The sequence below is a fragment of the Octopus sinensis genome, linkage group LG24 (assembly GCF_006345805.1).
Source record: "Octopus sinensis linkage group LG24, ASM634580v1, whole genome shotgun sequence".
NCBI lineage: Eukaryota > Metazoa > Mollusca > Cephalopoda > Octopoda > Octopodidae > Octopus > Octopus sinensis.
In genome coordinates, this window is record NC_043020.1 from 15,281,605 (window position 1) to 15,293,784 (window position 12,180).

The 12,180-nt window shown below is 38.7% G+C and overlaps 1 protein-coding gene across 2 annotated transcripts in view; it reads left to right on the forward strand.

Moving 5' to 3' along the window:
- The first annotated feature begins 1,575 nt into the window (after positions 1 to 1,575).
- LOC115224089 (DNA polymerase theta-like) overlaps positions 1,576 to 12,180 on the forward strand; it is a 59,793-nt gene continuing 49,188 nt past the window's right edge. For both annotated transcript variants that reach the window (XM_029794891.2, XM_036512810.1), the window contains exons 1-5: positions 1,576 to 1,777; positions 5,382 to 5,409; positions 6,113 to 6,318; positions 9,759 to 9,813; positions 11,572 to 11,770. In XM_029794891.2, the coding sequence (XP_029650751.1) occupies positions 6,194 to 6,318; positions 9,759 to 9,813; positions 11,572 to 11,770 (379 nt within the window). In that variant the 5' untranslated portion in view covers positions 1,576 to 1,777; positions 5,382 to 5,409; positions 6,113 to 6,193. The remainder of the gene's footprint in view (positions 1,778 to 5,381; positions 5,410 to 6,112; positions 6,319 to 9,758; positions 9,814 to 11,571; positions 11,771 to 12,180) is intronic.

Consider the following 12,180-nt stretch of genomic DNA (forward strand, 5'->3'; position numbering starts at 1 on the left):
TACCGCCTCACTCGCCCTCATGCTGGTGGCATATAAAAGCACGCATTACACTCTTGGAGTGGTTGGCATTAGAAAGGGCATCAAGCTGTAGAAACTTTACTTGATCAGAATGGAGACTGGTGCAGCCTTCTGGCTCGCTAGCCCTCAGTCAAACCGTGCCACCCATGCCAGCATGGAAAACGGACGTTTAACGATGATGATGATGATGATGATGATTATACTTGTTATTGTGAGGATATAGATACCTTTTAAAGGGATGTTAGCATCCAAGTTTCACCAGTTAATCCTATGTATTGGTGAAATAATAAAAGGATGTTAGTTTTTCATTGATACAAATGGGTATATTTTTATTTGTGTACAAGATAGGAAGAAATTATTATTTGTAATTTGAATGAATTGAATATGGAAACAATTGTAGGTAATTTGAAATTCTCATTATGTTAATAAATTGATATTTATCTGTCGATCTTTCCATTTTCTTCTTACCTTATGCATAAATGAATATATATATATATATATATATATGGATCTTTTCAATCTGACAGACTTGTTCGCAAACAGCAGCACTAATTTTCTTCAGCTGAATACATGTCATTGATTGGTTAAAATTACCCAAATATGACAACTTTCACATGAAATAATTTCTAAAATACAAAATTTTGTCAACAATGTTTAGAGTAAACCCTGTTCTATGTGACACATTTTACCAGTATCCGAAGTTTCAAAGTGTTTAGTTAAAGAAATTAATTAAAAAATCTGTCGGTCAGATTGAAAAGATCCGTATGTATGTATGTATGTATGTATGTATGTATGTATGTATGTGTGTGTGTATGTATGTATGTATGTATGTATGTATGTATGTATGTATGTATGTATGTATGTGTGTGTGTATGTATGTATGTATGTATGTATGTATGTATGTATGTATGTGTGTGTGTATGTATGTATGTATGTATGTATGAATGAGTATATGTATGTGTGAGTCTGTGCATGTGTGTGTGTTTTCGTGTCTGTATTTGTCCCCCACCACCGCTTGACAACTGGTGTTGGTGTGTTTACGTCCCCCGTTTCTAGCGCTTTGGCAAAAGGGGATGATATAATAAGTACCAGGCTTAACGAAAAAAAAAAGTACTAAAAATTTTTCAAGGCGATGCTCCAGCATGGCCGCAGTCTAATGACAGAAACAAGCGAAAGTTAAAAAGATTTAACACTAGATCAGTCCTAACCGAGTAAGCCTACGATTAAAGGCATTCCATCCATGACTGTCTTTTTTACATCAGGCATTATGTTATCCTCTATGCATTTGTCTGTTTTAAGACAATAATGTGTGATTCGACGAGATGTGACTGCTATTTCTAGCAGGAAGAGTTCTCAACCTTGTTCGAGCCAGCCAATGATCCCAAACATTCTAGTTGTGACTGTCCCACTTTTCAGTCTTAGTGTATATATGTATCTAAATGTATACTATCTAATATGTTCTTTCTTGTTTTAAGTAAGTAGTGCATAATTAAAAAGAAAATAGTAATTTGGTTGTTATTTCTAGCAAGTCTAACAATCAGCTGTGAAGCCGCCTCCACACCCCGGCCGTGACAAGTTGCGCGCGCAAATGTAGATTTCAACCATTGAAAGTGTTTCACACGACGTTTGAAAAAGAAAGCAACGAACTTGATGTCTGTTTATTTTACTATAATTCTCACTGTCTCCATAATATTATGGACTATTTAACGAAAGGGATTAAGGCTGGCAAATAGCCATGTTGACCACCTGTTCTTAAAAGGTATTTTGTCTCTTTTCCTATTTTCTTTTAACACCAAAAACGTGTTCTAAGATCCGCAAACCATAAACAACATCTTACGTATGAAGCAAGGAAGAACGTTTATAAACAATAACTTCGTTGGCTTCGAACAGGTCATATTTCTTTGAATGATATTGTTTCACGAACAAATCTTACGGAGATTATTCAGAAATCTTTTCGGAATAAACTTATAGTAAATAATGACCATCACCACCTAAGTACAGAACGTGGCGGAATTCTGGTTTAAGCACCTCATATAAACCCTTATAACTTTTCCATTTTTTGGAATTTTCAGAAAACTTTTGCGCATTTATGGGCGTAACTTCGGTATAGGTACCGGAAGTACCGGATACATTTCAAAAAGGTGTTTTTTTTAATATATATATATATATATGGGGGTTAGGGTTAGGGGTGGGAGAAAAGGGTTTCTGTTATCTTCAGAAATGTAAATGGGTGATCCTTCGGTAAAGGTACCGTAAGTACCGGGAGCCACTTCCCTATATATATATAGGGTTTGGGTTAGGGTTAGGGGTGGGAGAAAAGGGTTTCTGTTATCTTCAGAAATGTAAATGGGCGATCCTTCGGTAAAGTACCGTAAGTATCGGGAGCCACTTCTGGTACTTACGGTACTTATACCGAAGGATCGCCCATTTATGTTCTACACATGGGAATTCATACGATTATTAAAAAAGAAGAAAAAAAATTTTAACCCCTTCCGACCTCCCCATAAATCAGTGAAAGTTCCACTCTTTTTCGAATTTCTTTTTTAAATCAGAGTTTTACAATACGGACAGTCCGAATTTTTTGCCGAGATCCCGGCAATGGACCGCCCTTGAATGCATCATCATCATCATCATTCCATTTATTGTGTTTGTGGAGAGAAAAAAATATCGAGAAACATCAAAACATGCCAGGGTGGCAAAGAAACGAAAGAAGGTATCAGAGGCATCGAGCTGGCAGAATTGTTAGCACGCCAGGCGAAATGCTTAGCGGTATTTCGTCTAGCATTACGTTGTGAGTTCAAATTCCGCCGAGGTCGACTTTACCTTTCATCCTTTCGGGGTCGATAAATTAAGTACCAGTTACGCCCTGGGGTAGATGTAATCGACTTAATACCTATGTCTGTCCTTGTTTAGCCCCTTGTGGGTAGTAAAGAAATAGGTATCAGAGACATCAGGTAATCGTGAGATGTGCTAAAAATAACAGCTAAATCGCCCTTAAATCACACACACAAATATTTTTTTATAATCGTATGAATTCCAGTGTGGAGAACACAAATTAGCAAAAATTTTCTGAAAATTCCCCAACATAAAAACAAATGTTATGAAGGTTGATACAGTCGCCTGGTGGGGGTATAAGAGGGAGATGGCATGGTTGGGTTGTCTGTTGGAGCCCTGTGAGTTGGGAAGAAGTAGGTCAGAAACGCTAGCACGCCAGGCGAAATGCTTAGCGGTATTTCGTCCGCCACTATGTTGTGAGTTCAAATTCCGCCGAGGTCAACTTTACCTTTCATCCTTTCGGGGTCGATAAATTAAGTACCAGTTACGCACTGGGGTAGATGTAATCGACTTAATCCCTTTGTCTGTCCTTTTTTGTCCCCTCTATGTTTATGGGTAATAAAGAAATAGGTATCAGGTGATCGTGAGATGTGCTAAAAATAACAGCTAAATCACCCTTAAATCACACACACACAAATATTTTTTTATAATCGAATGAATTCCTGTGTGGAGAACACAAATTAGCAAAAATTTTCTGAAAATTCCCCAACATAAAAATGTTATGAGGGTTGATACAGTCGCCTGATGGGGGTATAATTGAGAGATGGCATGGTTGGGTTGTCTGTTGGAGCCCTATGGGGGACGGGGAAGAAGTAGGTATAATGCATGTGGTAAGGGAGCTATTGTTCTGGTTTAATCTATTTTATTAACTCTGGCTACAATTAAATCATCTGGATTTGCTAAAAACATTAGTGAAATCACCCTCAAATCACATCCCACTATCAAAACAAGATAATGGCATAGGGGAAGGCAAAATTAACCAAATACTTCCAGTTTGCTTGGTAAGTCTGCCACTTTCATTAGACATGTCACTCAACTGTACAACAAGATGAGATGCAAATATTGTGGTTGGCAATGGTGAGAGAAATGTGAGGGGTGAAGCTGTAGTTAAATCCATGCCCGACCGTGGGTCATCTAGAGTTATCTACAGTTGCCTACAAAGCTGTTTCATAAGAGGAGGACTGAACTGGAGGAAAAGAAGGCGGCACGCGGGGCGAAATGCTTAGCAGTATTTCGTCTGCCGTTACGTTCTGAGTTCAAATTCCGCCAAGGTCGACTTTGCCTTTCATCCTTTCAGGGATCGATAAATTAAGTACCAGTTACGCACTGGGGTTGATGTAATCGACTTAATCCCTTTGTCTGTCCTTGTTTGTCCCCCCTGGGTTTAGCCTCTTGTGGGTAGTAAAGAAATAGGAGATGTACTGTAACTGCTCATAAACTAGGTGTGACTATGATGTGTATTTATCCATTTGATGGGTGAATAGAGATCAGTGATGATGGAAGATCTTCTGCAGCAGCAGTGTTTCAACATCCACATTTCCATGCTCACATGAATTGGATGGAACTTGTATCACAGTGATGCTTGTTTACAACTATCATATAATGTCAAATACAAGGAGACAGAAAAGCACACACAAAATTCTGGGTGGGCAGCAGAAGTAAAGTAGGTGGTGTAGCTAATCTTCTGGTGGAGAAATGTGTGACTAAGGTGATTGAGGTAGCCAGATTGTGTGTGATAGGATTATTAAGCTAAGGATAATCTTGTTTAATGTAACAGCGGCATTTATCTCTGCATTTGCTCCACATGTCAGACTGGCAGATGTTCAGAGGGACTGTTTCTATGAATTTCCTCTGCAGACTACCTTGACAGCAAAAGACAATGCTGTTATCATCATGATTGGGGGACTTCAATGGTCATGTTGGGAAACACTCTTGATGGATTTTATGGTGTGCAGGGAGTTTGTGGCTTTGGTTCCAGAAATGAGGAGGGAACAAGGCTTCTGGAGTTTTGTAATGCAAATGGCTTGTTGGTCTGCAGTACATCATTTGTTGAAGCCACCAGCCATGGTGATAACATTTGATGATGATGCTGATGAGCAGGGATCAAACTATTTGAAACATCATCATCATCATCGTTTAGTGTCCACTTTCCATGCTAGCATGGGTTGGACGGTTCAACTGGGGTCTGGGAAGCCAGAAGGCTGCACCAAGCCCAGTCTGATCTGGCAGTGTTTCTACAGCTGGATGCCCTTCGTAACGCCAACCACTCCGTGAGTGTAGTGGGTGCTTTTTACGTGCCACCGGTACAGGTGCCAGACGAGGCTGACAAACGGCCACGATCGGATGGTGCTTTTTACGTGCCACCGGCACGAGGCCAGTCAGGGGCGGCGCTGGCAACGGCCACGTTCAGATGGTTCTCTTACGTGCCACCGGCACTGGTATCACAGCTGCAATTTCCATTGATGTTGATCGAAATATATATTGTAAACATACATTCTAATAACAATCTTATTGAAATCTAATTTCAGGGTGGTGAATGACGGAATCGGTAAAATGGTAAGTAAAATTCCTGACAGTATTTAGTTTCATCACTTTGCAGCCTCAGTTCAAATGCCATTGAGATCAACACCTTTCAATAAATATCAATTGTATTCTAGAGTCAGTTAAATTAATTTTACTCTTAAACCCTTTCGTTACTGTATTTATTTTGAGATGCTCTGTGTTTCTTTCAATTACTTTAAATATAACAAAGAATTTAGTAAAATAACTTAGTTATCATTCAGCTGATGTTAGGAACATAAATTATGACTAAGGTTTGGTGGAAGATTTTAATTCAGAACTTTTGAAAACAAGACATTAGTACTACTGAGCCAGAGGTGGTTTCAGGCGGGTTGGTATCAAAATGGTTAAGACAGGAAGAACTAGCAGTGGCCCAAGTGTCTTCATACTTATGTATCATTCATTTTTACATCTGTTTTAACACTTTTGTTACCATATTGCTGTTGAGATGCTCTGTGTTTCTTTCAATTACTTTAAATATAACAAAGAATTTAGTAACACAACTTAGTTATCATTCAGCTAGTGTTAGGAACATAAATTGTGACTAAGGTTTGGTGGAAGATTTTAATTCAGAACTTATGAAAACAAGACATTTATACTCAGAGCCAGAGCCGGTTTCAGCTGGGTTGGTAACGAAAGGGTTAAGCCTCATAGCTTTGTCAGAAATTCTTGCTAAAACCCTAATTCTATTTTTTTTCAGAAATGATATGAAAATGACAGAAATAGAAATGTATTTCTTCTCCCATTACAAGTAATTGTCTGTTACTTGAATCATTCTAAGATGTCAGTGTCAAAGACTGGACAAACAGGCCAACGCTTCCTTGGTCGCTTTGCTGTTAGCAGCACATGCAGATCTCTTCACAGGAAAACTTCACGAATTCCAAAGACACACAGAAAACAAAAACGGTATTTTTGACCTCTGTTATTATTATCATTAGAAAGGCGGCGAGCTGGCAGAATCGTTAGCATGCCGGGCGAAATGTGTAACCGTATTTTGTCTGCTGCTACGTTCTGAGTTCAAATTCCGCCGAGGTCGACTTTGCCTTTCATCCTTCTCTGGGTCGATAAATTAAGTACCAGTTATGCACTGGGGTCGATGTAATCGACTTAATCCCCTTTGTCTGTCCTTGTTTGTCCCCTCTATGTTTAGCCCCTTGTGGGCAATAAAGAAATAAAAATTGTTAAAATGCCAGGCAAAATGCTTGGCAGCATTTCATCTGTCTTTGTTCTGAGTTCAAATTCCACCGAGGTTGATTTTAACTTTCACCCTTTTGGATTTGATAAAATAAGTACCAGTTGAGTACTGAGGTTGATATAATTGACTCGCCCCTCCCACCAAAATTCAGGCATTGTGCTTTCAGTAGAATGGATTATCATTATTATTATTAAGGTGATGAGCTGGTAGAATTGTTAAAATGCTCGGCAAAACACTTAGCGGCATTTTGTCTGTCTTTATGTTCTGAGTTCAAATTCTGCTAGGGTCGACCTTGCCTTTCATCTCTTTCAGTGTTGATAAAATAAGGACCAGTTGAACACTACTGGAGTTGATTTAATTAATTAGCCTTTCTAGTTGATCTGTAGTGAGTGATTGAGCTTCTTCATTCTGATGGACACAATGGGTCCTGATGCCTGAGGTGGCTGTTCAGGCCAAGGCCTGTATAGAAGAGCCGCGGGCATTTATCGCAGGGAACAAAAATGTGTGAGTCACTCTTTACCTCTTTGATGTCTAGTAATTGACTTACCCACTCCCCTGAAATTACTGGCCTTGTGCCAAAATTTGAAATCATTTTTATTATTGTTAGTTATAAGACTGCTTATTGCACTACCATGGTAGAGCTATTAGATTGTTATAAAAAAAAATGTTTTGTGGTAGTTCTTTTGGCTCTTTGTGTTCTGAGCTCAATTCCTGCTGAAGTCAACCTTTCCTTTCATCTTAGCAGAATCAATAAAATGCCAATTATGTACTGGGGTTGATTTAATTATCAATTAAATTAAGCCTTTCTAGTTGATCTGTAGTGAGTGATTGAATGTCTTCATTCTGATGGATGCAATGGGTCCTGATCGTTTGTTCCTTCTTGAGCCATGCCTGGCTCATAAGGGCCGGTTTCCCGGTTTCCTTGGCGTATAGGTTTCCCACCTGGATGGGATGCCAGTCCGTCGCAGGTGAGCTGCATGGTGCAGGAGGAAAGAGTGAGAGAAAGTTGTGGCGAAAGAGTCAGCAGAAGTTTGCCTTTACCCTCTGCCAGAGGTGTTTCGCTCATATACACACACATCGCCCGGTCTGAGATTCAAACCCGCGATCCCTCGACCACAAGTCCGCTGCTCTAACCACTAGGCCATGTGCCTCCACAATAGGTCCTGATGCCTGAGGTGGTGGCTGTTCAGGCCAAGGCCTGTATAGAAGAACTGGGGGGCATTTATTGCAGGGAACAAAAATGTGTGAGTCACTCTTTGCCTCTTTGATGTCTAGTCTCTACCTCTTGACGTCTGTTATTTTCCATCAAGTCCGTTCCCTTGACGGAAATCTTCCTTCTATTATTCTTTTACTATTTTCAGTTACTAAAACTGTGACCATGCTGGAGCACCTTCAGAAGTTTTAGTCAATTATATCACCTCCAGTACTATGTAAGGTACTTATTTCATCAGTATTGTATAGTACAAAATGAAAGAGGAGATAACTTGACCAGACATTAATACCACATGGTATTTCTGTTTGAATACACCAGTTCTCATCCAGTACTGATATTACATCTATACAGACACATAATGATGGACTCTCTCTCTCTCTCATCAGTTTCAACACACAAGGATTAGTGTTAGTACTTAATGCTTGTGTTTTACAATGATACACACACACACATATACATCCAAACATGTACATATATGTGTATGTATGTATGAATCTGTATGTATGTATGTATGTATGTATATATATATATATATATATATATGTATATATATATATATATATATATATATAATATATATATATATATATATATGTAATATATATGTATATATATACACACACATGTATATATAGTTAAAAAGTAAAAGTGGAGATATGTTTAAAGATTTTTTAATATTTGTTATATTAAGTGACTTTTATAAAATACTAGCAGTATCGCCCCGTGTTGCTCAGGTTTGTTTCGACCCTTTAGAATTGAAATTTTTGAAAAGTAAAAATTTAGCCTTATGTAGCTTGTTATTCTCTTTAACCCTTTAGTGTTTAAACCGGCCATATCCGGCTCAAATATTCTACATGTTTTATATTCAAACTGGCGATATCTAGCTTCTCACACCTCCCCTAGATTGACACTCTAAAAATAAATAGTGACATTATTGAAACCTCAAAGCTATAAGATAATGCATGATTAATTCAAGTTGATGATGATGAATTTGAATGAAGAAGTATTACATTTAACAGAATAATTTAAACACTAAAGGGTTAAGTGAACATTTTTCTGGTTGAAATACACCAAAAAATGGCGACACAGCAGTAAAAAAATCATAAAAAATAGGGATTTTTATAGAAAAAAAGCACCTTTCTGATGTAAATAATTTTTGGTGTTAACATGGTCCGATTTGAATTTTATCTTCTTCGGAATGAAGAGCAAGCCTTCTTCTATCATACTCTCAATTTTGGTCAACTTGCACCGCAGGGTCTCGGAGGAGATAGTGTTAGCTGAAGGCTACCAAGCCTGTCACACGCAAACAACTTCGGCTTTATATATATAGATTGATTGCTGGTTTCAGTATGTCTGTCCAGTTTATCAAAAATATTAAAAATAGAAATTCAAAGATTAGGAAATAAGAAAAAATTAGAAATTAAAAACAGTTTGTCCTCATATTTTGTGTGTAGTTAAGAACATGTTTGGAATTTCCTTTTAGGGTCTCTTGACGATGATGATGAGATGATGTGTAGTTCATCTTCAAAAGTTGTAATGAAATACCTGGTCGACATGCTACAAGGCAGATTGGGAAAATGATGGCCGTGTGGTTAGGGAGCTTGCTTCCTAGCTACATGGTTTCGGGTTCAGTCCCACTGCGTGGCACTTTGGGTAGGTGTCTTCTACTATAGCCCCGAGCCGACCGGAGCTTTGTGATTGAATTCGGTAGGTGGAAGTTACTGCCGTGTGTGTATGTGTGCGTATAGCTGCTCAGTGCCTCTCCGAAAGAGAGAGAGGGGAAAACAATAATGAATGCATTGCCCACTGCAGCTTGTATTTTTTTAAATAGATATTTAATAATATTATTTGTTCAATATTTGTGTAGCACAACGTTGATGAGTCAGTATGTCTCTGTCTAATGTAAACATGTTGCTGTAGATAATGTCTTTATTACAGGAAAAGCATGGAAAACAGTCAGAGAAATGATTCAAAGTCGGGGAAACTAATACATGTAAGTTATTTCTAAACATTATTTCATATTGTATTATCCTTTTATCTTGTACTTATTTCTGTTATTAGACTGTGGCCATGCTGGGGCACCATCTTGAAGAACTTTTAGTCAAATGGATTGACCGCATTGCTTATTTTCTTTTATGGCTTGAACTTATTTGCTGATTTGCTCAGTTTTGGGGACGTAAACAAACCAACAAGCAATGGTGAGGGACACAGACACAAAGACACATCATACATATATACATATTTACATACATATATATATATATATATGCCAACCACTTTGCAGAGTGTCCTGAGTGGTTTTTATGTGGCTCTGGCTCATATATATAAGTTTTTGTATTTGGTTTGTAAGGTTCTTGATGTGTGGTGTAATGATGTTCTCAAGACACAAGGTTCATAATCGTCATTTAACATCCATTTTCCATGCTGGCATGGTTTCGACAGTTTGATCAGAGCTGGCTTGGTTTCTATGGCATGGCTGGATGCCCTTTGTAATGCCAACCACTTTATAGAATGTACTGGGTGCTTTTTATATGATACCAACACCAGTGCTTTTACCTGGCACCAGCACAGGTGCTATTACATGGTACTGTCATAGGTGTTCTTCACTTGGCACCAGTGCAGAGCTCTTGCAGGCCAACCTTCTTCAGCAGGGGAGCAGCATTAACACTTCTGCTATGGATTACGGACCTTCTTGAGTACATCAAAGCACTATATATAAGCATATTTAGTTATGTTTTTAGTGGAGGCACAATGGCCCAATGGTTAGGGCAGCGGACTCGCGGTCGTAGGATCGCGGTTTCGATTCCCAGACCGGGCGTTGTGAGTGTTTTTTGAGCAAAAACACTTAAAGCTCCACGAGGCTCCGGCAGGGGATGGTGGTGATCCCTGCTGTACTCTTTCACCACAACTTTCTCTCACTCTTACTTCCTCTTTCTGTTGTACCTGTATTTCAAGGGACCGGCCTTGTCACTCTCAGTGTCACGCTGAATATCCCCGAGAACTACGTTAAGGGTACACGTGTCTGTGGAGTGCTCAGCCACTTACACATTAATTTCACGAGCAGGCTGTTCCGTTGATCGGATCAACCGGAACCCTCGTCGTCGTAATAGACGGAGTGCTTCCACACAGTTATGTTGTTATTCTTGCTAGAGAAAATGGAACAATCAAACTAATGTTTTCTTTCCAAAGAAGTAAAATGAAACTTTTACTTTCCTGTGTAAAACAGTAAAATGCAGAGAAACTAGTGATGCTCTGTGTTAGCAAATAATAAACACAAAGAGTTGGAAATATGAATTAAGTGAAGATATCTGGCGCCTTGCTGTACTCATGAAGATCCATCTGCCACAACAGAACTGAAATCAGTGTTGGCACCACATAAATAGCATTTGTGCTGATTGTACGTCTAAAGTACTGGTGCTGGATTAAAAGCACCCAGTACACTCTGTGGAGTGGTTGGCATTAGGAAGGGCATCCAGCCATAGAAACCATGCCAGAACTGACAATGGAGCTTGGTGTGGCCCCTGGCCTTACCAGTTCCGGTCAAACCATCCAAACCATTAAAATGGCATTAAAAATGGACATTAAATGATGATGATGATGATGACGATGGTGGTGGTGGTGGTGATGATGATGATGGTGGTGGTGGTGGTGGTGGTGGTGGTGGTGATGATGATGAGGAGGAGAAGGAGGAATCTGACATTTAGAGCAAGACCCTTTTTTTTGTTTATTAGTTATTCTGTTTTTATTTAAGGAATTTTCTAATGTGAAGAGATCGTCTGTCTGTGCTTTACCCAGTCAAGATATTTGTAATGATGGGCCAACCACTCTAACAAGATATCCTCTTTCAACTGAGAAAATATGCCAGGTTCAAGACGAAGATTCACCTCTTAAAAATCCCAATGAAGGTTCATTTATTAGTCTTCAGAAGCTGGAAGAATACCAAAACACAAGTAAGTTCTTATTTAATAAAGATATTGAAGGCAAGGGTTGGCACAACCATACGACTGTCAGGCACAATGACTGTGATATTTGTTTTAAGTCTTTACATACTGAATTCAAATTCTACCAAGTTGAACTTTTCCTTTGTTCTACCAAAGAAACAAATGCAGAACTTTGTTTCCTTTCAGGGTTGATAACAATACCTGTTAGTTACTGGGGATCAATTTAATCTATTGTTTTCTCCTTGATGAATTCTGATATTGTATTTATACTAGAATGCTTTGCTGATGTTCAATAAGGTTATTATAGCAGGCAGCTGTCTTGATTTAACTCCTTCTATGATATGCTTTAGGGCTAAGATTTGAGATGTTATGAATTTCCCTGGTCTAAATCCATTTTGATTTGATCCCAGATGGCTATC